Source organism: Hylobates moloch, unplaced genomic scaffold (assembly GCF_009828535.3).
Source record: "Hylobates moloch isolate HMO894 unplaced genomic scaffold, HMol_V3 SCAFFOLD_4, whole genome shotgun sequence".
NCBI classification, from domain to species: Eukaryota; Metazoa; Chordata; class Mammalia; order Primates; family Hylobatidae; genus Hylobates; species Hylobates moloch.
The window spans coordinates 174,008,774-174,034,818 of NW_026652279.1; the positions used below are offsets into that span (position 1 = coordinate 174,008,774).

General features: G+C 43.7%; 1 protein-coding gene across 3 annotated transcripts in view; it reads left to right on the forward strand.

Annotated features, from left to right (window-relative positions):
• The window catches only part of CUL4A (cullin 4A), a 56,292-nt gene extending 36,484 nt beyond the window's left edge, over positions 1-19,808 (forward strand). For all 3 annotated transcript variants that reach the window (XM_058438112.1, XM_032151399.2, XM_032151396.2), the window contains exons 13-20: positions 59-169; positions 262-347; positions 1,073-1,180; positions 8,189-8,302; positions 9,792-9,897; positions 10,052-10,224; positions 15,741-15,893; positions 18,244-19,808. In XM_058438112.1, the coding sequence (XP_058294095.1) occupies positions 59-169; positions 262-347; positions 1,073-1,180; positions 8,189-8,302; positions 9,792-9,897; positions 10,052-10,224; positions 15,741-15,893; positions 18,244-18,339 (947 nt within the window). In that variant the 3' untranslated portion in view covers positions 18,340-19,808. The remainder of the gene's footprint in view (positions 1-58; positions 170-261; positions 348-1,072; positions 1,181-8,188; positions 8,303-9,791; positions 9,898-10,051; positions 10,225-15,740; positions 15,894-18,243) is intronic.
• Positions 19,809-26,045: the final 6,237 nt, after the last annotated feature.

The window sequence follows — 26,045 nt, forward strand, 5'->3', positions numbered from 1 at the left end:
TTAACATTTGCTTATCAACTCTCTGATGTCTTGATTATTCTCTTCTGGTTATAAATAGGTAAAGATGTCTTTGAAGCATTTTATAAAAAAGATTTGGCAAAAAGACTCCTTGTTGGGAAAAGTGCCTCAGTCGATGCTGAAAAGTCTATGTTGTCAAAGCTCAAGCATGGTAAGCATGTGGGGCCCAGGCTCCTCCCCTGTAACTGAGGGTTGCTGCCCCATGTGTTGCCCCGATCTCACTCCCTCCTTTGCTGTGTCCAGAGTGTGGTGCAGCCTTCACCAGCAAGCTGGAAGGCATGTTCAAGGACATGGAGCTTTCGAAAGACATCATGGTTCATTTCAAGCAGGTGAGTTGTGTTTCTTCGGGTAAAGCGGCTTTTTAAAAAGTATCTGTTAGTGTGGTGGCTCATGCCTGTAGTCCCAGCACTTTGGGAAGCAGAGGCAAGAGGCGTTCTTGAGGTCAGAAGTTCAAAACTACCCTGATCCACATAGCAAGACCCTGTCTCTACAAAAGAAAAATTTTTTAAATGAGCAGGTAGTCCTAGCTACTGGGGTGGGGCTGAAGTGAGAAGATCACTTGAGCCCAGGAGTTTGAGGCTGCAGTGAGCTGTGACTGCACCACTGCACTCCAGCCTGGGCAACAGAGTGAGACCTTGTCATGGATGGGTGGATAGATAGACACATACACAGATAGAGATAGCAGTACCTTGTCATAGATAGATAAATAGATAAGGTAGATAGATTCAATAGATTAGATAGAAAGAATGAATCTCACTCTGTGTAAGAAAAAAATTACACTATTAATGTTTCACAACTAAATTTTAATAGAAGGAAAAGAAGATCTAAACGTGTGGCAAGAATTTGATTTCAGTGAGTCTGGTGGTGACACCTGAAGAAGGGAAGAAGGCAGTCCCAGTGAGGCACTGGGTTTCATGGAATACATTCTGGGGACTGAGATAAATTCTAACACAGATGAAACTTTATATTGAAAATTACACAGTTTATTTTGTTTTAGGTTAATTATGTTTTATTACTTTCTCAAAATGATTGTCTTGGATCTCTCTGTTTTTAGCATATGCAGAATCAGAGTGACTCAGGCCCTATAGACCTCACAGTGAACATACTCACAATGGGCTACTGGCCAACGTACACGCCCATGGAAGTGCACTTAACCCCAGAAGTAAGTGTGCAGAAAGCATGCTGTCCACTCCTGCTGTCATGCCCTTTCCAGGCACAGATATGTTGCCTTCAAGAATTGTTTAGTGGGGAGTTTTTAAAAATAGCCCACTCAGTCCAAAATCAAAGTGCTCTTACGGTCTTTAGAAATCCTCATTAGAAAGTGACCACTTTTGTCACCCTCTGTGGCTCCTCCCAGTGCAGCCTGTGTCCTCCTGCTGACCTGCAGGGGGCCCATGAACACAGGCACTTGTTTTGGAAGTTATGGCTTACTAAGCTGCGGTTCTTGTCTGGTTGTTTTTTCTTTTCATAGTAGACAGTGCTGAAGTCTTGGGAATGGCATTATTTAGGGCCTTCTTTGTCAGCCACTACTTTAGCTACACTAAACCCTTTAGTGGAGGGTTTGCACGCCAGAGGTAGAATTCTGTGCTCCATGAAGTTAAAATCAGCAGGAGATAGAATACATGCACCATTCATTTAATACCAGGCAAAGGGAAAGGGCTGAGACCAGTCTGGAATCATGGAAGACTTCCTGGAGAAGGCGTCCCTTAAGCCTGATCTCAAGTAAAGATGAATGATGATTTCCTCAGCTGAGAAGGGAAGAAAGACTCACAGCTACAGTGGTAGGACAGTGTGATTCCTTTTCTTATCCATCATGAGGGTCATGGCCAATGCTCCTTTAACAAAAGACAAATTAGGAGGAGAAAACCGTAACAAATTTATTTAATCAAAGTTTTATTTAACACATCAGGCTTCAGAAATGAAGACCAAAGACCCAGGGAAGACTGTCCATTGTTATGCTTAGGTTTGATAAAGAATGGGCAGCCATGTAGAAATAGGTGTGTTAGTCTATTTTGCATTGCTATAAAGGAGTACCTGAGGCTGGGTAATTTGTAAAGAAAAGAGTTTTCATTGGCTCATGGTTCTGCAGGCTGTACAAGCATGGCACCTGTGTCTGTGCAACTTCTGATGAGGTCCCAGGAAGCTTTTACTCAAGGTTGAAGGCAAAGGGGGAGTAGGCGAGAGAGAGGGTGCAACAGGCGGTGGGGGAAGGTCCCAGACTCCTTAACAATCAGATCTCGTGGTAACTCATTACCGCAGGGAGGGCACCAGGCCATTCATGAGGGATCCATCCCCATGACCCAAACACCTCCCACCAGGCCCCACCTCCAGCGCTGCAGATCACAGTTCACCGTGAGATTTAGAGGGGACAGACCCCCAAACTCTTACCAATGTGACTGGACAGAAGGGAACCATCTAACAGTAGTAGAGTAGCGGGGAAACCAGTAAGGCCTGTCTGTTCAGATTCTTCTTGGCCTCACTGGGCAATGTTCTTTCCTCCCAGGTGTAGGGCAGGACACCTCTGGAACAAGAATCTTACGACTTAACTATCAGCAAGGAAGGTCAGAGAACTTCTTAATATCCAGATCCTACACAAAAGGGCAGGGGAAGCATAGAGTAGTATCTCCAGGCTTTATGGCTGGCTTTGGGCAAGAGGGGTTTGAGTTTTCTCTGGCCTGCCTTGGGGAAGAGGAGTTCTCATTCCAGGAGAACTTTGGGGGAGAAGGTGGGGTGGGAGAAGGTGAGTGAGAGATCTTGCTTCTGAGGTGTCCTAGCCAGGCTTAGAGAACATGTGTGGGGTGCTCAAAGAAAGCCAAGCAGCCTGCTTTCCACGTTGGCCACGTGCTGCTGTCCCTTCCTCTCCACAGATATTTGTGCTCCTGCACCGTTCCCTTCCCCTTAATATTCTGGTGGCTATTGCCCAAGAACATAAGCACCTGTCAAAGGAGGGCGTTCACCCTGATGTAATACTTTCACCCCATTGCTGTTGATTGTCTCAGATATGTCCTTTGTGATGTTTTTCCGGTACCCAGCCGAGCCCAGGACCCAGGCGGCCTTCGATGCTTCTTGTGAGTAGGTTCAGGTTGGGCAGGTCCAGCCAGATGCCCCGTGTCCCCATCAGGATCCTGGCAGGAGGTGCACACTACCACATGCCCCAGTATCTTGGTGACATTCAATAGGATCCTCCTGTTAAGGTGCTGGCTGCTTTCTCCACCGTATCGTTAGTGGTTTTCCTTTTGTAATCACTAAGTAATCTGTGAGGAGACATTTCAACGCTACATAAACATCTTAATCCTCATCCAGCTGTCACCCGTGTGGCGATTCCTGCCTGAATTGATTTTTACCTGGTGAATGGGGATTTTTTTTCCAGCTCTATCATTTATCTGTATTTAGAAGTTGGCATTCTAAGGAAGAGCCCTTCTTTCCACCCCCTTTATTTACTTATTTATTTCTCTCTCTTTATATCATTATGAACTCACGGATTCTTAATTTATGTACTTATTTTGATGCTTAAATTGTCCCATATGTGGTCCGTGGGCCACCCTTAACGCTGGTTCCTTTGCTCTTTGATATGCCTACATCATTTTTTTAGTACTTTTTTGTTTTCTAGCAGAAGATGTTTGAAGCTTACCATACTGTATTTTTTTATTGTGGTAAAATATACTTTAACATTCTAGTTACCTTTTTAAAGTGTGTGGTTCAGTAACATCAAGTGCAGTTGTTCCTCAGTATCTGCACGCTATTGGTTCCAGGACTCCCACAGATACTAAAATTCACAGACTCAAGTCCCTTATTTTATATAAATGTGAGATCTTATATAACCTATACATACCCTCCCATGTACTGTAAATAATCTCTAGATGATTTATAATACCTAACAAATGCTATGTAAATAGTTGTTACACTGTATTGTTAACAGTACAATAACAGACCTGTCTGTTCAGATTCTTCCTGGCCTTTTAGGGGATTACTGACAAAAAAAGTTTGTGCATGTTCAGTACAGACAACCATCCTTTTTTTTCTTTCAAATATTTTTGACCTGAGATTGGTTGAATCCATGGCTGTGGAACCCATGGACACAGAAGGCCAGTGGTACATTTACAGTGTTACAGAGCTGTCACCCCTGTTGATTCCAGAATTTTTCCATCATTCCATTAGCAGCTCCTCCCCAGCCTGCTCTCCTCCAGACCCTGGCAACCACTATCTGCTTCCTGTCTCTGTGGATTTGTCTACATTAGATAGTTCACAGAAATGGAATCATACAATATGTGAACTTTTGTGTCTGGCTTCTTTCACTTAGCGTGCTGTTTTCAAAGTCCATCCATGCTGTACCATACATCAGTGCTTTATTCCTTTTCTGGCTGAATAACATCGCATTGTATCGATAGGTCACATCTGGTTTCTCCATTCACCAAATATTGGGCATTCGGGTTATTTCCACCTTTTGGCCGCTGTGAATAATGTTGCAATGAACATGGGTGTACAAGTTTTAGTTTGAACACCTACGGTCACTTCTTTTGGGATATATACCTGGGAGTGGAACTGCTGAGTCATGCAGTAACTTGAAGTTTAAGTTACTGAGGAATTGCCGGACTGTTTTCCCACAGTGGGTGCAGCAGCTTTTATTCCAGTTAGCAATCACAGGAGCTTCCCACCTTCTCACCTACACCGGTGATCTGCCTCTCATTGTAGCCATCCCTGTCCATGTGAGCTGGTCTCTCATCTTGCCATGATTTGCATTTCCCTGATGACTGTTGATGTTGACCATCTTTTCATGTCCTGATTGACCATTTGCATATCTTCTTTGGAGAAATGTCTTGTTCACATGCTTTGCCCAGTTTTTGACTGGGCTGTTTATCTTTTGTTATTAAGCTATAAGAGCGCTTCATATTCCGCATGCTAGACCCTATCAGATCTGTGATTTGCAAGTGTTCTCTCCCATTCTGTGGGCTGTTGTTTTACTTTCTTGATAGTGTGCTTTCTACACAAGTTTTTTTTTTTTTTTTTTTTAAGGTACCTGCAAGAGCAGTGGAATGAACATTTTTTTTTTTTTCCCATAATTTTTTTTTTATTATACTTTAGGGTTTTATGGTACATGTACACAATGTGCAGGTTTGTTACATATGTATCCATGTGCCATGTTGATTTCCTGCACCCAACTACACAAGTTTTTAATTATGGTAAAATCACATTTATTTTCTCTGTTGTTACTTTTGGTGTCATATCTGAGAAACCATTGCCAAATCAAGATCACAAAAAATTGACGAGGCCAGGTGCAGTGCCTCACACCTGTAATCCCAGCAATTCGGGAAGCCAAAGATCACTTGAGCTCAGGAGTTAGGAGCAGCCTAGACAACATGGTAAAGCCCCGTCTGTACAAAAAATAGACAGATTAGCCGCGTGTGGTGGTGCCCGCCCACAGACCCAGCCACTCAGGAGGTTGAGGTGGCAGGATTGCTTGAGTCTGGGAGGTTAAGGCTGCAGTGAGCTGTGATCGAGCCGCTGCACTCCATCCTGGGCAACAGAGTGAGACCCGAGACCATGTCTCAAAAAAAGAAAATAAAATAGCACTATGTATTCTCCCAAAAGTTTTATAGTTTTAGCTCATATGTTTCAGTCTTTGACCCATTTTGGGCCTGGACTGGTAGCTAGCACATAGTACCCAAACGATAGCATTATGATGATAATTATCCTCATTAATACCAATCCAGTCCTAGGAGTGAATCCCAAGGAGAAGGTTTTTAGGAAAGAGATGCACTAAGAGGTTTATCACAAACCATGGTACTTCTCAAGGCAAAAAGAAAAAGAAAAAAGAGGCTTATGACATTATTGACTTTTATTTAGGTATGGTAATGGCATAGTAGATATATTTCCTAAAAGAGTTCCTGTCCTTTAGAGATACAGAAATACCTACAAATGAAATGAAATCGATGGTATCGCGCCTGGGATTTGGTGTCATTGAAGATGGGGAATAGGTGCAGCAGGTGATTTATATGTGTGGTTTCATAGAAAGGTGACTCTTGGGCTGAGTTTTGAAGCATGAAGAGGAGATTGCCAAGCAGGTGTGAGGTTGGCAGGAATTTCTGACGGCACAGCTTAGACAGAAACACAGAGAAACTAAAAGGGCACATCAAGTCTGGAGAGCAGCAGGCATTTATGCAGCATCTGCTGGTGCCATGTACAGTGCTGCAATGGGAAGTCAGAGAGCCAGAGGCCCTGCCGTGTGAGCCCCTGTCCGGAGTCCACATTCACGCCGTGCTATAGATGCTGATAGAGCTAAGAGGGTGTCAGAGAAGGCCTCTCTGAGGAGGCGGTTCTGGAAATGAGTAGGTTTCATGAGGGAGATGAGATATGGGATCCAGCAGAAGAAACCACGTGTGTGAAAGTCTGAGGGGAGGAGAAGGTATGAAAGACGGTAGAATGATGGATTAAACTGGGCTTGGGGGGTGGGAGGGGCACAGGCCAGGTCTGTGAGATCAGAGGTTAGAATTTCACGCTTTCTTTGTCCCAAGATCTTTGGAAGCCATCCAGAGACACAGGGAATGGTGAGCATGTGGGAGAGGAGTGATTGGTTTGGATTTGTGTTCCTGCCCCTATCTCATATTGAATTGTAATCACCACTGCTGGGAGAGGGCCCTGGTGGGAAGCGACTGGATCATGGGGGCAGATTTCCCCCTTGCTGTGCTCATGGTAGTGAGTGAGTTCTCATGAGATCTGGTTGTTTAAAAGTACATAGCACCTCCCCCTTCTCTCTCTTCCCTGCTCCGGTCATGTGAAGATGTGCCTGCTTTTTTCCCCTCGCCGTCTGCCATGATTAAAAGTTTCCTGAGGCCTCCACAGCCAAGCTACTTGTACAGCCTGCAGAACTGTGAGCCAACTAAACTTTCCTTCTTTATAAATTACCCAGTGTCAGGTATTTCTTTATAGCGGTGAAAGAATGGACCCATACAAGACATATAGGTGGATACTGAGTCCCGGAGCATTGGCATTTGTGGAGTGGACGAGAGCAGGGGGAGGCCACGCCCTGGGCTGTCCAGAGATGGTCTCCTGAGGCGAAACTGATGAGCCCTCACGTGCGCAGCACAGACTCATCGGAGAGCCCGGGTGCAGTGGACACCAGACAGGATCAAGCTGAAGAGTGGAGAGTATGACGGACCAGGAAGGGCATGCAGAAGTCAGGAAAAGCACCGCGCACGGAAGAGTCACGCACAGCCTGCCCCTGAGAGGCGTCCAGGAAACACGAGCAGGATCTGGGCCATGGGAAAGGCTGGTGCACTGAACGCTGGAAACTTGAAAATGCAGCAACCACAATGTTTAAGGATCAGTAGAAAGTTTGGAAAATGTAAGAAGTTCACTCAAGGCCAGGCACAGTGTAATTCCAGCGCTTTGGGAGGCCGAGGCAGGAGGAGCGCTTGGGCCCAGGATTTCAAGACCAGCCTGGGCAGCATGAGAACAGCCATCTCTACAAAAAATAAATAAATAAATAATCAACGGGCGTGGTGTCATGTACCTGTAGTCCCAGCTGCTCAGGACACTGAGGCAGATGGATCACTTGCACCTGGGAGGTCCAGCCTGCAGTAAGCTAGGATCGCACCACAATCTGGCTGACAGAGCAAGCCTATGTTCCAAAAAAGAAAAGAAATTCACCCAGAAACTAATCATAGAAACAACTAACTCGTGCTGCACGTTCTGTGCGGGCCCTGATGGAGGTACCATCAGCGCCTGCACAGTGCAACGCAAGGGGTGGTGGTGTCACCCTTCACAGATGAGGAAGCAGGAGCCTCGCTCATTTCAGGGAACACCAGCCAAGGCCAGGGCTGGGCATGGCCGGGCTGAGACACAGGATCTGGCCTCAGACACCTTTTTCTTGATGGCTCCAGTCTTCACTCTGTGCCACTGGCCCCAGCAAGCCCTGGTGTGTACAGAGACCACGGAATACAGCTGGTCTGTACCATGAAACACCAGTGCAGGCATTATCTCGTTGACACTGGGAAGCCCCAAAGTTCAAGGATTGAGGACGTTTTTACAGATAATGGAATCCAGAAAGTGTCAGAATATAGAGCTGACCTTTTAATTCAGCTGTGAAAAATTGTAAAACTGTGCATTGAATGGGGGGCTATTGAGATGGATGGTGTGTAGCATAATTTTGTTGTTCTCCTATGCTTGACAGATGATTAAACTTCAGGAAGTATTTAAGGCATTTTATCTTGGAAAGCACAGTGGTCGAAAACTTCAATGGCAAACTACTTTGGGACATGCTGTTTTAAAAGCGGAGTTTAAAGAAGTAAGTTGTCTTATTTTTTATTGTTTGTAAATATGTTAATATAATTTTATTGTTACTGGACTTTGGTAGCAAAAAAGGAGTGTTTCACTTTAATTCACTAGCTTTTATAAGTCAATAAAATTAATAACAACAGTTAAAGGGTTAATATTCCAATCAATAAAAATTGTTAAGAAATCGATCCATAGAAAACCATTTACCTATTGAAAAAAAGAGCAGAGAATGTGAAGAGGCAACTCATAAAAGCAAAATTGAAAAAAATTAATATCCGTGAAGATGCATTACACTTCTCTGCTAAACAGAGGGCTTCAAAGTAAAATACAGTAAGATACCACTTTTTGACTAAGAGATTTGATGAAGCCTCACAAAAAGAAAAACAGACTCTTGCCCCTACTGGAAGAAGCATAAACTGTAGTGAGCTTTTGGAAGGGCAGTTTGGCATTGTGAACTTTGACAACACTGCCGAATTGTTGCTTTAGTTTCAACTCTAGGAACTCATCTTAATAAGACATTTTCATGGATTAATGAATGAGAATAGTTGTTGCAGTGCTGTTATTATGAGCGATTATTGAAGAGGGGAGAATGCATACAATGCACTGATCAATGAAAGGAGCTTATCATGAAACAGGGCAATTATATACACTAAGCAAAAACATTATAAAATTCCTATTTTGCATAGCTGTTATATTAATAATAAACTTAACTATACATTATTAAGTTATACATACCTACTTTATATATATTATTGTAGAGAGTCGTATACATAAAACCATATATACTCTTCCTTAAGGTATTAGGAAAGTTAATTTCTATTATCCCCAGTTTTTGCCCTACTTGCTGACTTTAGTTGAACTTGACCTCCGCAGGGTCTGTACCAGCACCATCAACTGCAGCTCTCTCCAGGTGTGCAGGAACGGCTTGTTATGGGCTTGTGATGAGTCAGGGCTGGGTCTGCAGAGGGAGCCGCCAACTGCCACCCGAACTCTCATGTGCCTCTCGTGGGTCTGACCTGGAGGCATGTGGCAAGTTGCTACAGCAGGAACTCCTGAATAGAAAAGGAGATCGTCCTGGGATATATAAGGCCAAATTGCATTCACCCCTATGTTGCAGTCAGTCCCATACAAAAGGAAGCTGGACTGTAATCCCAGCACTTTGGGAGGCCGAGTTGGGTGGATCACAAGGTCAGGAGATGGAGACCATCCTGGCTAACACAGTGATACTCCATCTCTACTAAAAATACAAAATTAGCCAGGCGTGGTGGGCACCTGTAGTCCCAGCTACTTGGGAAGCTGAGGCAGGAGAATGGCGTGAATCCGGGAGGTGAGGCTTGCAGTGAGCTGAGATTGCACCACTGCACTCCAGCCTGGGTGTCAGAGTGAGACTCCTTCTCAAAAAAAAAAAAAAAAGTTTGAGAGCAAAAAGAAGCTTCTTTTAATTTTTCAAAGATTGTACATGCACAGCTTCAGAGGTGTGATGAGGCCTTCTCTTCCAGGGGAAGAAGGAATTCCAGGTGTCCCTCTTCCAGACATTGGTGCTCCTCATGTTCAACGAGGGAGATGGCTTCAGCTTTGAGGAGATAAAAATGGCCACGGGGATAGGTACGAAAACCGCAGAGTGCATAGCTCCATGAGTTGTTCTTAAAGCATATATTTGTTTTAAGATAAGACATAGACTTGGTAGCATGATTCGTTTACTCTTGTTGAGTCTCATTGGTTTAACGCCAGCCTTTGCCTGCGTTTGCTTCCCATTCAGAGGATAGTGAATTGCGCAGAACGCTGCAGTCCCTGGCCTGTGGCAAAGCACGTGTGCTGATTAAAAGTCCCAAAGGAAAGGAAGTGGAAGATGGAGACAAGTTCATTTTTAATGGAGAGTTCAAGCACAAGTTGTTTAGAATAAAGATCAACCAAATTCAGATGAAGGAAACTGTATGTATAAACTTTCTCTTTTTACTTATAGGGTGTTAAGGAATCATTTGTTTTTGTAGTAATGTTTTTGGCTGTTAGAGGCCTGAAGCACATTTCTGAAATAATCTGACTATGTAATGTTTATAAGAGTACTCATTTTCATGTCGCTTTCGTTAACTTTACATTCTCAGTAGGAAAGAAAATCAGAAAAAAAGCCACTTAATGTTGTTCCTATTCACGAAAAAATTGTGTGCTAAGCCAGAACTTCCCATGGTCATAGGGTTTCGAAAATTATCCACACTTTCTATGGTAATAGAATCTGATATGGTTCACTCTTGGTATTGTACATTCTGTGGGTCTGGATAAATGTATAATGTTATGTATCCACCATTATAGGATCATACAGGACAATTTCATTGCCCTAAAACTTCTCTTATGTTCTGTCACTGTATCCCTGTCTCCCTGTCTCCCTCCGAGCCCCTGGCAAGCCCTGACCCTATTACTGTCACCATAGTTTTGCCCTTTCCTGAATGCCATACAGTTGGAGTCATAGTGTGTAGCCTTTTCAGATTGGCTTCTTTATGTATTAGAGTGCATTTAAGTTTCACCATGTCTTTTCATGGCTGGGAACTCTTTGCTTTTTGCACTGAAGGATTCTTCATGTCTGGATGCATCACAACTTATCCCTTGACCTGCTGAAGGACATCTGGTTGCCTCCAAGTTTTGGTGATGATGATTAAAGCTCCTATAAACATTTCTGTGCAGGTTTTTATGTGGCTTAAGTTTTTAACTCCTTTGAGGGTACACCTTTTATAGTGGGCAAAAGTGAGAAGGTCTATCAGTTCTTTCTTCCAAAGATAACCACTATTGCCCTTTTTGTTTGTGGTCACGGCCTTTTTCTGCGGTGTGAGTATATGTAAACTTTTTTTAAATGGGATCACTAAGGCAGGCACAGTGATATGCACCCATAGTCTCAGCTACTCGGGAGGTTCTCTTGAGCCCGGGAGCTTGAGGCCAGCCTGAGCAATGCAGTGAGACCCCAAACTCTACAAAAGAAAAAACACCTGGGATCACTGTACGTATGGCACCTGTCAGGGCCCTCCTCTAGCCAGTTTTCGTTGCCGATCACAGTCTTCTCGTGGTCAGGACTCGTTGCAGGAGCAGAGTGCCGGTTGTGTAGACCCACCAGGGCTGGCAGTGCCCTTGGCCACAGGCACTAACATTCCTCCACTGCCCCTCCTGAAAATAAGATTACGTTCAACACCCTGGCACAGACATTTCTGTGCACTTTTTAGATTGTTTCTTTAGTGTGATTCTTGCTCTGGAGCTGCTGGGTAAAATAATGTGTACTTTTCTTAGTTTGACTGCTCTTTTCCAAGTTGAAGTCTGGCAGATTTCACCAGAGCACAGCGTCTGCCCCCACCTCCACCTGTCCTTTGCTCACCCTGTTCTGAGCAGCGCAAAGATAGTTTGTTGCAGTTTTCATTTCTGATTTCCTTACAGCATCTTTCTAACACTCAGTAGTTTATACAAATTATATAATCTTTCTAATGTTCAGTTTCTCATGTTTAAAATAGACATACTACTACCTCAAGTTGTGAGAATTAAATGAATCATTTAGAAAGCTCTTTGCCACACACTTGTAAGCACTTCATAAATGTTGATGCTGCTCTTTTTATGCTTAGCCATTTGTATTTTTCTTTTTCTAATTGCTTTTCAAATGCATTTATTATAATGTTTTTTCTCTTACTGATGAGTAGGTTTTCTTTGTATGTTAAGGATATTAATGCTTTGTCCTTTTTTTTTTTTTTTTTTTTTTTTTTTTTTTTTTTTTTTTTTTTTTTTTTTTTTTTTTTTTTTTTTTTTTTTTTTTTTTTTTTTTGCGTTTCACTCTGTCGTCCAGGCTGGAGTGCAATGGTACAGTCTCGCTCACTGCAACCTCCGTCTCCTGGGTTCAAGCGATTCTCCTGTCTCAGCCTCTCAAGTAGCTGGGACTATAGGCGTGTGCCACCACACTCAACTAAGTTTTGTAATTTTAGTAGAGACGGGGTTTCACCATGTTGGCCAGGCTGGTCTCGAACTCCTGACCTCAGGTGAGTCACCCATCTCGGCCTCCCAAAGTGCTGAGATTACAGGCGTGAGCCATCATGCCCAGCCTGCTTTGTCATTTTTGACAGATAATTTTGTTTTTAGTGGGTTTTTTTTTTTTTTTCACATAACAGTTCTTAAGTTCTCAAATATAGTCTCCTTTTCTTTTATGGTTTCTGACTTAACCTGTAATGCTGTATTAGGCCATTCTTGTATTGCTATAAGGAAATACCTGAAACTGGGTAATTTATAAAGAAGAGAAGTTTAATTGGCTCACGGTTCTGCAGGCTGTACAGGAAGCATGGCGCCAGCATCACCTCAGCTTCTGACGAGGCCTCAGGAAGTTTCCAGTCATGGTGGAAGGTGCAAGGGGAGCAGGTGTCTCACATGGCAAAAGCATGAGCAAAAACAGGGAGGGAGGTGCCCCACATGTTTAAATGACCAGGTCTCGTCACCAAGGGGAGGGCCCAAGCCATTCATGAGGGATCTGCCCCCACGACCCAGTTACGTCCCACCAGGCCCCATCTCCAACACTAGAGACCACATTTCAGCATGAGATTTGGAGGGGACACATATTCAAAACCATATCATAGGCCTAAGAGAGAAATTCCCTTAACCAGAGTTTTAAAAAACATTTATACTATGTTATTTTTCTAGAAGTTTTTACATTTAAATCTTTCTTTTCATGTTGCAGAAATTATTTTAGTATCTGAAAACAGTCTAACTGCCCCCATCCTTTCCAAAACCAAATTTAAAATATCATCCTTGGACAAGTTATTTGAATTATCACCTTATTATGTATAAAATTCATATAGGTCAGTTTCTCAATTCTCTTTTATAAATTCTGTATCTATTTCATAGCCAGCCATTTTTTTTGTTTTGTTATGTTTTGTTTTTTGAGACAGTGTCGCCCAGGCTGGAGTGCAGTGATGTGATCATAGCTCACTGCAGCCTCAACCTCCTGGGCTCAAGCGATCCTCCCACCTCAGCCTCAGGCATATGCCACCATGCCCAGCTAATTTTTTGTATTTTTTGTAAAGATGAGGCCTTGCCATGTTACCCAGGCTGGTCTTGAACTCCTGGGCTCAAGCAGTCCTCCTACCTTGACCCCCCAAAGTGCTGGGATTACAGCCGTGAGCCACCATGCCCGGCACCAGGTTCTTTTAATTAATGTAGCTATTCCTATAACTTTATTCTTCCAATGAACTTCACAATAATTGTATCACGCCTTTGCTCCCCCAAATAAGAACATTGACATTTTTAATCCATATTGCATTAAATTAATTTGCAGAGCTTTTATCTTTATCATATTAAATCTTGATTCATACATATGTGTATATATATAAATATATACAAATCTTTTTCTCAGAGCTTTCTAGTTTTCTTCTGTAAGTCTTGCATATTTCTTGCTAGTCATAAATTTTCATTCATTCAACAAATACTTATTGAGCATCTGTGGTGGCCCAGGTCCTCTGTGAAGCACTGAGAATTCATCCATTAACAATAAAGAGTAAGTCCTTGTTTCTAGGAGTGTTCAGTCTTTTCCAGCAGAGAGGTAGCAGAGGATCACACACATTGACTAACTTGTAAGAGTGGAGGAAAATGTTAGGATAGAGAAGTGCAGGAGAGTCTAATTAGATACTGTCGTTAGCCAACGCTTTCCTGAAGAAGTGACTAGCTTTGCTCAGGAACTGAAAGAAGGCCTCTGGCTGCAGTGTCGTTGCCAAAAGGGGAAGCTGAGCCAGACAGGCCTGATCAGGCAGCCACAGCTGGACACTCTGAAGATGGCTCAGATTCGTGAAGCATTTGGAAAACCACTAGAGTTTTAAGCAAGACAGGCTAATGAAATGCTGGTATCTTATAAAGGGGACCTTTTTTCTTTACATTTCTGACGGTTTTTATCAGAATGTATGTATTAATGCTATTTGTCTTTGTATATTTATTTTATTTCCAGCCACTTTACAAAACTCTTTAGCTTTGAAAGTTTTTCTCTTGATTTTCTTGGATTTTCCAGCTCATCTACAAATAATGATCGTTTTGTCTGCACCTTTTCAATATACCTCTTTAGTCTGTTCCCGTATTGCATAGTTAGAACCTCTAAAGTAATGTTTTTAAGGAATAGCAGTGCAGCTGAGCTTCCTAATTTTATCTCTAGTTCAGAGGATATTAACTTTTTGGAGGTCATGGATCCTGTTGAAAATGTGATGAAAGCTTGGAGTCTCTCCCATCCTGAAGCATACTTAACTCTTATGTATGCACAGACCTTCCCCCAGCCCTCATTTCAACTGCAGATCCCCATCAGGTTCCTATTGGACTAAGGTTAAGTTGTCTCTAGTATTTACTGTTTGTTTCTGATAACCATGTTTTATCATGTGCAGATTCTTTCCTTTTTTATTCATCCTTGTATGCTAATGTTTAAGTCAAAAAATCAATTTTCAATTTTATCATGCCTTTTCAGCATCTATCAAGATGGTCATATAATCTAACCTTTCAACTGCTACAATGCTCTCACTTATATTCACAGATTTCCTAATATTGATCAACACTTACATTTCTGGAATATATCCTGATGGTCATTATGTTTTGTTTAGTGTGCTGCTAGTTTTAATCTACATCATACGTAGAGTTGTTGCAGCTATTAAGTTTTGGTTTTGGAGTTTTGCTATTCTGGGAAGATACATTTTGCTACAACAAATAAGCATGCATAATAAAGTAGGATTCATCCAATGTCTGACCTTTCTTTGCATCAAAAGAACATTTCCAGCCAGGCTCAGTGGCTCACGCCTGTAATCCCAGCACTTTGGGAGGCCGAGGCAGGCGGATCACGAGGTCAGGAGATCAAGACCAGCCTGGCTAACATGGTGAAACCCTGTCTCTACTAAAAATACAAAAATGAGCCAGGCGTGGTGGGGGCTGCCTGTAATCCCAGCTACTTGGGAGGCTGAGACAGGAGAATGGCGTGAACCCGGGGGGCGGAGCTTGTAGTGACCTGAGATCGCGCCACTGCACTCCAGCCTGGGTGACAGAGTGAGACTGTGTCTCAAAAAAATAAAAAAGAACATTGCCCATCAAATTCGGTAACATCAAGTCATTAATATTGAAATATAGGCCAGGCGCAGTGGCTCACGCCTGTAATCCCATCACTTTGGGAGGCCAAGGTGCGCGGATCATCTGAGGTCAGGAGTTCAAAACCAGCCTAGTCAAGATAGTGAAACCCTGCCTGTACAAAAATACAAAAAGTAGCCGGGCATGACAGCGGGTGCCTGTAATCCCAGCTACTCGGGAGGCCGAGGCGAGAGAATCGCTTGATCCCGGGAGGTGGAGGTTGCAGTGAGCCGAGATCACGCCATTGCACTCTAGCTGGGGAGACTGAGTGAGACTCTATCTCAAAAAATAAAGAAAAAGAAAATATAGCTTTACACTTAACTTTTTTTTTCTTTTTTTTATAGGTTGAGGAACAAGTTAGCACCACTGAGAGAGTGTTTCAGGATAGACAATATCAGATTGATGCTGCTATCGTCAGAATAATGAAGATGAGAAAGACTCTTGGTCATAATCTTCTAGTTTCTGAATTATATAATCAGCTGAAATTTCCAGTAAAGGTAGATGTAACATTAGCATAATTAAATTTGTAGTATTTGCTAAACAATTGACAAAGCGTGTTTAATTCTATGTTCAGTCATATCATTTGACCTGCATTATTCATGGTGCTTTGTGTATACACTGAATGTAGAAAAACTGGCAAATATGAAGCTCTTTATTCCAGGTGTTGTTCATCGCCACTGCAGAAATGATAGAGCCCTAAAACTCACCTTCCCAGTGATGGTGCGCACTTGTTCATATTTTCAGGAAGGGAAGAGGTAGATGGGACATGGAAAGCTGAACACTCTTCTCATAGTAGCTGTCAAGGTTACATCACAAGATTTTAAGGAAATGATAACAATAAGTAACTTATTCAGCATTTACAGGCTACACTGCGTTTTCCACCACGGTAATAGTCTACTGTTGCTGCTGCTTATGAAAGTCAGCCCAGGCCTGTCAACCCGCGTTGTGTTTTCAGAACTGAGATTTACTGTCCTGCCACGTGTGGGATGCAGGATAAGCCGGGAAAGTATTATGAAACGTTTTTTACATGTATTTATCAACCCAGGAAATACTGAACTCTGATGACGCCTGGCCTCTCAGGGACGGGACCAGCCACACGTGCTTTGGAGGGAAAGTCCCCAGATTCCATGTTGTGCAGTTTGAGCCTCCCATTCCATCAAGGGAATAAAGTTGAGATGCACTAAATAGTCGAACACTTAAGAGTCTGGTGGAAGTGCCACCGTCCATCAGCCCGCATTTGCCCCCTTCCCTGCAGAGGTGAGGTGCCGTCCTCAGGGCGCTGTGCAGCTCCAAAAGCACCATCAGGTTCACTGCACCTTCCTCCCACCAGCTAGAGCACGTCTCCTGTTGCCACTGCAAACAACCAGGCCCAGCGCGAAGCAGAGGCGAGCAAGGGTGGAGTGTGGCAGTCCAGGGCACCCGCTCTGCTCTCGGGTAGAGTGTGGCAGACCAGGGCGCCCGCTCTGCTCTCGGGTAGAGTGTGGCAGACCAGGGCGCCCGCTCTGCTCTCAGGGGTAGTTGGGTTTTCAGCCACATCCTTATTTTTTTTTAGTTGGAGTCTTGCTGTCCCCCAGGATGGAGTGCAGTGGCATGATCTCGGCTCACTGTAACCTCTGCCTCCCGGGTTCAAGCAATTCTCCTGCCTCAGCCTCCTGAGTAGCTGGGATTACAGGCACGTGCCACTACACCCAGCTAATTTTTGTATTTTTAGTAGAGACAGGGTTTCACCATGTGGTCAGGCTGGTCTCAAACTCCTGACCTCGTGAGCCGCCTGCCTCAGCCTCCCAAAGTGCTGGGATTACAGACGTGAGCCACCGCGCCCGTCCTCAGCCACATCTTGTAAAATGTGTAGCTTATCACTGAATAGAAGGTTAAGTTTGTTTGGAAAATACAGGGTCTCCCTTGTATAGGGAGAGCCTTGCACGTAAGTGCTCACACAGATTTGCTTCCTAATACAGCAGAGCTGGAGTGGCTGTTCCCTCTGGGCAGAGACGAGCTGTGGCTGTGGACTCGTCTACTCAGTCACCTACTCTTAGAGCAGGAACACTTGGGATTGTAGTTTCACTTACATGGACATGGCATGCAATAACTATATAAATACATAAGAATAAAAATACAGGCCAGGTGCACTGCCTCACGCCAGTGATCCCAGCACTTTGGGAGCTGAGGCAGGTGGATTGGTTGAGCCCAGGAATTTGAAGCCAGCCTAGGCAACATAGTGAGACCCCTTCTCTGCAAAAAGTAAAATTAGCCAGGCATGGTGGTGTGCAGCCTGTGGTCCCAGCTACTGGGGAGGCTGAAGCATGAAGATTGTTTGAGTCCAGGAGGTGGAGGCTGCAGTGAGCTGAGATCGCACCACTGCACTCCAGCCTGGGCAACAAAATGAGACCCCATCTCAAAATAAATAAAACAAAATAATTAATAATAAACAAAATAAATAAAATAAAATACAGTACTTAGGCAGAAGCATCCTTTCAAAGGATAAAAGTGCCCCAGTAAGACATAATGAGATTTTCCTTTCAGATAAAAATGTGTCATGTGATCAGGTCTGCCTTGCTTAAATGTGCTCTTACTGATGGCAGATTATGTATGTACATTTCACAAGTTTCACATGTCCCTCAGGAAGCCATGCTCTGACCATAAACTCACATGGACACTTTTTTTTTCAAGAGATAACGTTAACTTTGTCTTTTGTTCATTTCATAAATATGTGTATAATTATAAATATCTATTTGTGTCTATATTTCTATAATTATAGTTACATACTTCATGCATATACCCCTTGTATGTAAATGTTTGTAAATTTAATGCCACTATAATTAGGGGGGTTTTATTTTTCTTTTTTAGCCTGGAGATTTGAAAAAGAGAATTGAATCTCTGATAGACAGAGACTATATGGAGAGAGACAAAGACAATCCGAATCAGTACCACTACGTGGCCTGATGCATCTGCAGACGGTTCCCCTTCATGAAACACTAGAATGTACCCTCAGAACAGGAAGCACACCTGTGCCATTTCTGGGACTCTGATTGATCCAGCTGTGGACATTGGAAGGCGAAGGAAGGGAGGTGGCTCCTGGGTCATCTTTCACAAGGCTCAAGACTTCAACCTGCAGATGTATCTTTTTCCCTCCAGTTTTTCCTCTAGTTCTTTTAGGCATTTAAATTGTTTCTGTTACTCTGTGCAAAATAACTTTGAGATTGGACAAGAAGATGTTACTAAAGAGAAGTTCCTTTAAAAGGTCTTGTTCTTGTGTCAAAAAGCTGAAAGTTTGGTTTGTTCTTGTGTGTGATCATGAGTGCACAATGAAGAAGACCCTAGATGCTGCATTTTTTAGCTCTGAAGATTCCTTAGGTATCCCTGAAGACAGCTCGCTCAGATGATCAGCATTTAGAGTGAAAACAAGGGCCCTTCGTGGGTGAACATTAGAAGGAGCCAGGGTTGAAAGCTGGCGAATGGATGATGCATCCTAGCCACTGGCCCCTCTGTGTTTCATGTATTTCCAAAAGTTGTAAACTTTGATGGCTGATTTTTCGCAAGTCAGGTTTCTAAGTGAGCTCCCTGAGGTGCCAAGGCCATGGTGTCCGCCCTGCTGCGTCTCTTCATTTCAGCTGAGTTGCTTGTGAATCTCTGTTTTAGGGTTTGGGGCTAGTGTGTGTTTCCATTCTAAGATTGAGTCTGGCAGTCCCTGTTTTTTGCATTGGGGTAACTGCTCTTTGATTTTTTTTAATTGCAGTATTTCTATGATTGCAATCATAAAGTTTGGTTTCGTTTTTACAGTCATGCGCAGGGACGATCCTTGGTCTCTGCTGTAAACTGTAAAAAGTTTATGGAGACTTAAAGTCTTGGTGTTGTGAAGCAGAGGTTATTTTGTGGAAAGATTAAAAGGATTTTGTTGGTACCTGGTTTTGTGTTGTGTATATATACATGAGGTTGAACAGTGAAAGGGAAGTTCAGTAGTGATGTTAGAAGGGTAACTATGACAAAGATACTTTTGAGATAACATTTAAAAGTACTTTATATTTTACATAATAGCATGTTTCATTTTGATTAAAAGCTACCAAAGGAATTTTGATCATGGCATAAGTGTTTAAAGCAATATTTTCTGGAATATACCAAGTTTATATAATTTGATTTTGTGCTAAATTATTAAAAGAGTCTCTTTTTGAAACATGCGGGTTTAAAATATGACACCTTGTGGGTTTCCATATTAAAATCCTCACTCTTTAATTGTCATTTCTATCTTTGAAAATTTTCATTTATGAGTTCCATGATACGTGGTCTAAGAAAGACCAAACAGATTTCTATTTTTATTTCTTATATTTTAAGTTCGTTGTGTCTAGAGATTGTTAATATTGTAATTTAATGTAGACTTACTTTGAATAAAATTAGTTTAATTGACCTTAAAATTACATTAATAAAACTTTGTGATACGCAAATGACACATTCTTCATAACTCTTTAGCAGCTTTGACTACTAGTGCACTAGACAGAAGTCAGAGCAGACAGCACCTGTCCTCTCTCAAGTGATTATTCTTTCCTGGCCACCTCTACCACAAAATACCAGTGGGGCCAGGTAGTGACAAATGGGTCTTTTTTACTGGGACCATTCGTTGTTCTGTGCCACTGTTTCATTTTTGAGTACAGTGGCTCATGCCTGTAGTCCCAGCTATGGGAGGGCAAGGTGGGAGGATCGTTTGAGCCCGAGTTCCAGACCATCCTGGGCACCATAGGGAGATCCTGTTTCCATTTTAGTTTATTTATTTTTAATTGAGGTGGAGTCTCGCTCTGTTGCCCAAGCTGGAGTGCAGTGGTGCAATCTCAGCTCACTGCACCCTCCGCCTCCTGGATTCAAGCAATTCTTCCACCTCAGTCTCCCAAGTAGCTGGGATTACAGGCACCCGCCGTCATGCCCAGCTAATATTTGTGTTTTTGTAGAGATGGGGTTTCACCATGTTGGCCAGACTGGTCTTGAACTCCTAACCTCAGGTGATCTGCCCACCTTGGCCTCCCAAAGTGCTAGGATTACAGGTGTGAGCCACCATGCCCGGCCTGCCTGTTTCTGTTTTATAAAAGAAAGGAAAATCTATTTATATCTATTCTCTTATTTAGCAGTATTTAATGTTTTATTGTTAAAGGTCAGTGTGGTAAAACAAATAGTATAGAAGAAATTGAAAAAGAAACAGCACTTAGAAATGCTGTAAAAGTGGAAAGGAAAAGGTGAAATTGCCTGCAGGTTAGATGATTGCACACCCAGGTCACCTGAGGAGCAAATGAAAAGCTATGACTGAAGAAAGAATTCACCAAGTTAACTGGACACAAAGTTAACAAAAATGTCTAGCTTTCCTATAAATACAGACTACAATGGAGGGTCATTTTTTATTTTTATTTAGAGACAGGGTCTTAACTGTCACCCAGACTGGAGTGCAGTGGCATGATCATGGCTCACGGCAGCCTCTACTTTCTGGGCTCAAGCGATCCTCTCTTCTCAGCCTCCTGAGTAGCTGGGCCTACAGGTGTACATCACCATGCCCAGATAATTTTTATTCTATTTTTTATAGAGGCAGTGTCTTGCTATGTTGCCAAGGCTGTTCTTGTACTCCTGGCCCCAAGCGAACCTCCTGCCTCAGCCTCCCCAAATGCTAAGATTATAGGCATGAGACACTGCACCTGACCAGAAGTCATTTTTTCAATAGCATCCCCCAAAAAAGATAAAATACCTAGTAACAAATAGGGAAACACCTATGTGAAAGGTATTATAAAATTACTAAGGAACACAGGCCCTGAATAAGTGAAAGTTCTGTTTATTCTCACATTTCGCTATACAGTATCTTAAGATGTAAAACCTTCCTTTAAAACACAAGCTGATTCTAAAGTTAAAACAGAAAAGCAAATATGCAAGACTAGTCAAATTGTTTTAAATTCTGCTGTTTTTAGAACACTGTAATTGAAACAGCATGATGCTGGCCCTTTAAAAAGATTCCTGGAACAAGAAAGTCCACAAATAAGGCAAATACACAGGAATTTGGCATGGCACAAAGGGGCCGTGTGTGATCAGGAACTGGAACTTTGCAACAAGTACTCATGCTTGGAAGTTTGGGCCACCTTGAAGAGAGAAAAGTTGGATTAGACTCCTTTTTATACTAAGAGAAGTTCCAAGTGGTCAAGTATTTACATGTAAAAATATATATATATATATGAAACCATAATCATAAGATACATTTTTATTGTAAATTGACTTTGTTATTGTGTAAATTTATAGAGTATAAAGTGATCTTACAAATTATGCATACAATGTGGACTAGTCAAGCTAGTTACATCCATCACCTCAAGTACTTAACATTTTTGTTGTGAGAACATCTGAAATTTACTGTTACCAATTTTGAAATGTACAATACTCTATTTTTGACTATATTCACCATGCTGTGCAATAGAACTCAGAAAAAGAAAAATATATTCCTCCTTTCGAAGATTTTTGTACCCGTTGCCCCTTTGTGTTTTTCCACTAAGTGATCTAGTGAATTAACATCGATTTTTTTAAAAAAAGGATTGACATTAAACGACATCTTTTAAAGTCAACATGGGGAAAAACAAGGTTAAAAAAACTGGAACCCTGGCCGGGCGTGGTGACTCATGCCTGTAATCCCAGCACTTTGGGAGGCTGAGGTGGGCGGATCACGAGGTCAGGAGATCGAGATCATCCTGGCTAACACAGTGAAACCCCATCTCTACTGAAAATACAAAAAAATAAGCCGGGCATGGCAGCAGGCGTCTGTAGTCCCAGCTGCTGGGGAGGCTGAGGCAGGAGAATGGCGTGAACCCAGGAGGCGGAGCTTACAGTGAGCTGAGATTGCGCCACTGCACTCCAGCCTGGATGACAGAGCAAAACTCCGTCTCAAAAAAAAAAAAAAAAAACTGGAACCATCTTGGATAAAATGTACGACAAAGTACTGATGAGTTTAATGTTAACAGAACCAGAAGTCAGTAAGAAGACCAGCAACAAGCCTTTGGATAAGTGAGTTCTTCATTAGCTTTAACAGAATGGGAGCAGAGCAAACGGGTACCGTGAGGGCAGACCTGCTTTCAAGAACAGATGAACAGCGGATGAGGATGACTCCAAGAGGTCGCAGGAGCAGAGCTGCATTTCAATGGCAGGTGACTGGGCATCGTCCTGCAGCAAGGCCCTAATATCCCAGGAGAGGGTGGGATCGAGGGCACAGGGAGTGGGGGCAGGTGAGGGCTGGCTGTAGGTGTGGTGCCGAGGGAGACATTGGTTGTGACAGTGACCATGCCCTAGGCTGGAGGGTGGGGGGTCATGTAACATGAAGATTTAGGAGGTGAGCTTGGAGGGTGCAGCTGTTGGCAATGATGGTCTGGGTGAGGACAGATGGGGAAGTGGGGCCAGAGCGTGGGGGACAAGACGTGATGGTCGTCCAGCAGTCAGGGACGGTGACAGGAGCCAGTGATGGAGGCCCTGAGTGCAGGACAGCCCTGGGGCCTGGAGGTGGGCCAGCCAGTGAGAAGGGTGTACGCCACCCGGGGTGTCCAGCAGCATGGAAGGAGCATGGCCTGGAAGCGGCAATGGGCAGAAGGGAGGGCCTCGCCCCAGATGCAGCCCCAGGGGGAGGGTCACGAAGTGAGCAGTGGGCCTCTGCCCCCTCCAGGGAGGCATGGGCACCCTGTGGTGGGTTTGGAAGGAGAAACCAGGCAGTGGTCAGGCCCAGGCCTTGTGCAGCAGCCCAGGAAGTTCAGGGGAAGAGGAGAGCAGGTGTCAGGACCACCTAGCAAGAATGTTGAGGAGATGGAGGTTTTATCGACTGAATTCAGGAAGTTCAGTAGAAAGGGCTGGAGGGGAGAGAGGTGACGGTTGGGCCATGTGAGAGTGAGAGGCCCAGCAGTGATGGGGGACAGGCTGGTGGGCTCTGGTGAGGAAGGTCAGCTTGAGGGATCTGAGACATTGTGAAATGATGGTCTCTTAGGTAAATTTGTGAGGGTATATTAAATTTGAAAATGCCCGCACCTTTGACCCAGTAAGTTCCTTTCACTCACGTAGAATGATTTCTAGTACTATTCTCGCATACATGAAGATACCTTAAATGTCCTTCAATAAGGAAACAGACCATGTGCTAAGTCCATGCATGTGTGATATTCTGACCATGCAGCTTGAACCAAGATCTAGATGTCCATTTGGAGTGAGTGTCAAGAGATACGACGTGAGAAAAGATAGAGCAGTGCTGCCCTGCCCCACTGTGTGCGGCCCGTGTACATGTGAGTAACAACAGCTCGACTCCAGAACGGACTTCTGGAAGGCTGGGAGCAGGTACGCAAGAATCTTTTCTACGCATGTACCATTTTGTATTTTTTTAATTTTGTGTCAAAAGAATGTTTAAAAGTAATGACAAATTATTAAGAGAACAAAATGGCCCCACCCACTGTGTTGTTTCTTTACCATAAACCACAAGGAATCAGCCAACCCAAAGTAATTGCACTTCCCTGCCCGCTCTCCTCCCAACCTAATCCACTGTTGTCATTAGTAATGGACAGAATGAAACCCTATTCTCTCGATCCATGAATGTACTCAGTTTCTCATGAATACCTCCTGTATTGGCAGGCCGGACACAGTGGCTCATGCCTGTAATCCCAGCACTTTGGGAGGCTGAGGCAGCGGATCACGAGGTCAGAAGATCAAGACCATCCTGGCTAACACGGTGAAACCCCGTCTCTACTAAAATACAAAAAATTAGCCAGGTGTGGTGGCGGACGCCTGTAGTCCCAGCTGCTCGGAAGGCTGAGGCAGGAAAATCGCTTGAACCCGGGGGGGCCGAGCTTGCAGTGAGCGGAGATCGCACCACTGCACTCCAGCCTGGGCGACAGAGCGAGACTGTGTCTCAAAAAAAAAAAAAAAAAAAGAGAGAAATGTAATCCTGTATTTGTGCAGCACAAAGAATATTCTAAGCATCAAAGACAAGCTATTTATTTCCACATGCCATTAAAGCTGAAAATGTATGTCATATTTTAACTTGCTTTATATTTGCACTATGGCATTTTTGTTCAGCTTTTTTTTTCCTGGAGTTTTTAATTGCTATTGATGACCAAAAAAAATAAAATAAAAAGGTGCCTTTTGTCTTATCACTAAGATAATTTCCTTATCACAGTTTGCATAAACCCAATTTTTTTCTTAAAACACACATTTCGGGGCTGGTCGCGGTGGCTCACGCCTGTAATCCCAACACTAGGAGGCCGAGGCAGGCGGATCACGAGGTCAGGAATTCCAGACCAGCCTGTCCAACATGGTGAAATCCCATCTCTACTAAAAATACAAAAGTCAGCCGGGCGTGGTGGCTCGCGCCTGTAGTCCCAGCTACTTGGGAGGCTGAGGCAGGAGAATCGCTTGAACCCGGGAGGCTGAGGTTGCAGTGAGCTAAGATTGCACCATTGCACTCCAGCCTGGGCGACAGAGCGAGACTGTCTCAAAAAAAAAAAAAATCATTTATCAGAATCCTCTAATAGTGGTTTTCTTGTTGTTTTGGGGTTTTTGTGTTGTTTTTTTTTTATGGAGTCTCACTCTGTCATTCAAGCTCGGGTACAGTGGTGCGATGTCAGCTCACTGCAACCTCCGCTTCCCGGGTTCAAGTGATTCTCCTGCCTCAGCCGCTGGAGTAGCTGGGATTACTGGTGTGTGCAACCACACCTGGCTAATTTTTGTATTTTTAGGAGAGACAGGGTTTAACTGTGTTGGCCAGGCCGGTCTCAAACTCCTGACCTCAAGTGATCTGCACACAGCCTCCCAAAGTGACAGGATTACAGCTGTGGGCCACAGCACCTGGCCCTCTGATAAGTAGTTTGGTTTTGGTTTTGGTTTTGGTTTCGAGACAGAGTCTCGCTCTGTCGCCAGGCTGGAGTGCAGTGGCACAATCTCGGCTCACTGCAACCTCGGCTCACTGCAACCTCAGCCTCCTGGGTTCAAGCAATTCTCCTGCCTCAGCCTCCCGAGTAGCTGGGATTACAGGTGTGTGCCACCAAACCTGGCTAATTTTTTTTGTATTTTTAGTAGAGATGGGGTTTCACCATATTGGCCAGGCTGGTTTCAAACTCCTGACCTTGTGATCCACCTGCCGTGGCCTCCAAAAGTGCTGGGATTACAGGCGTGAGCCACCGCGCCTGGCCTAATAGTGTTTTAAATTGAACTATGGGCCGGGCATGGTGGCTCACACCTATAATCCCAGTACTTTGGGAGGCTGAGGTGGAAGGATTGCTGAAGGCCAGGAGTTTGAGACCAGCCTGGATAACAGACCTCAGCTCTACGAAAAAATTTAACAATTAGCCAGGCATGCTGGTGCTTGCCTGTAGTACCAGCTTCTCAGGAGGCTGAGGTGGGAGGATCACTTGAGCCTGTGAAGTTGAGGCTGCAGTGAGCTATGATCACACCACTGCACTCCAGCCTGGGTGACAGAGTGAGACCCTGTCTCAAAAAATAAATTAATAAATAAAAATAATATAAATAATCCAATGAATCAGCTGGGCGCAGTGGCTCATGCCTGTAATCCCAGCACTTTGGGAGGCTGAGGCGGGCGGATCACGAGGTCAGGAGATCGAGACCATCCTGGCTAACATAGTTAAACCCCATCTCTACTAAAAATATAATAATAA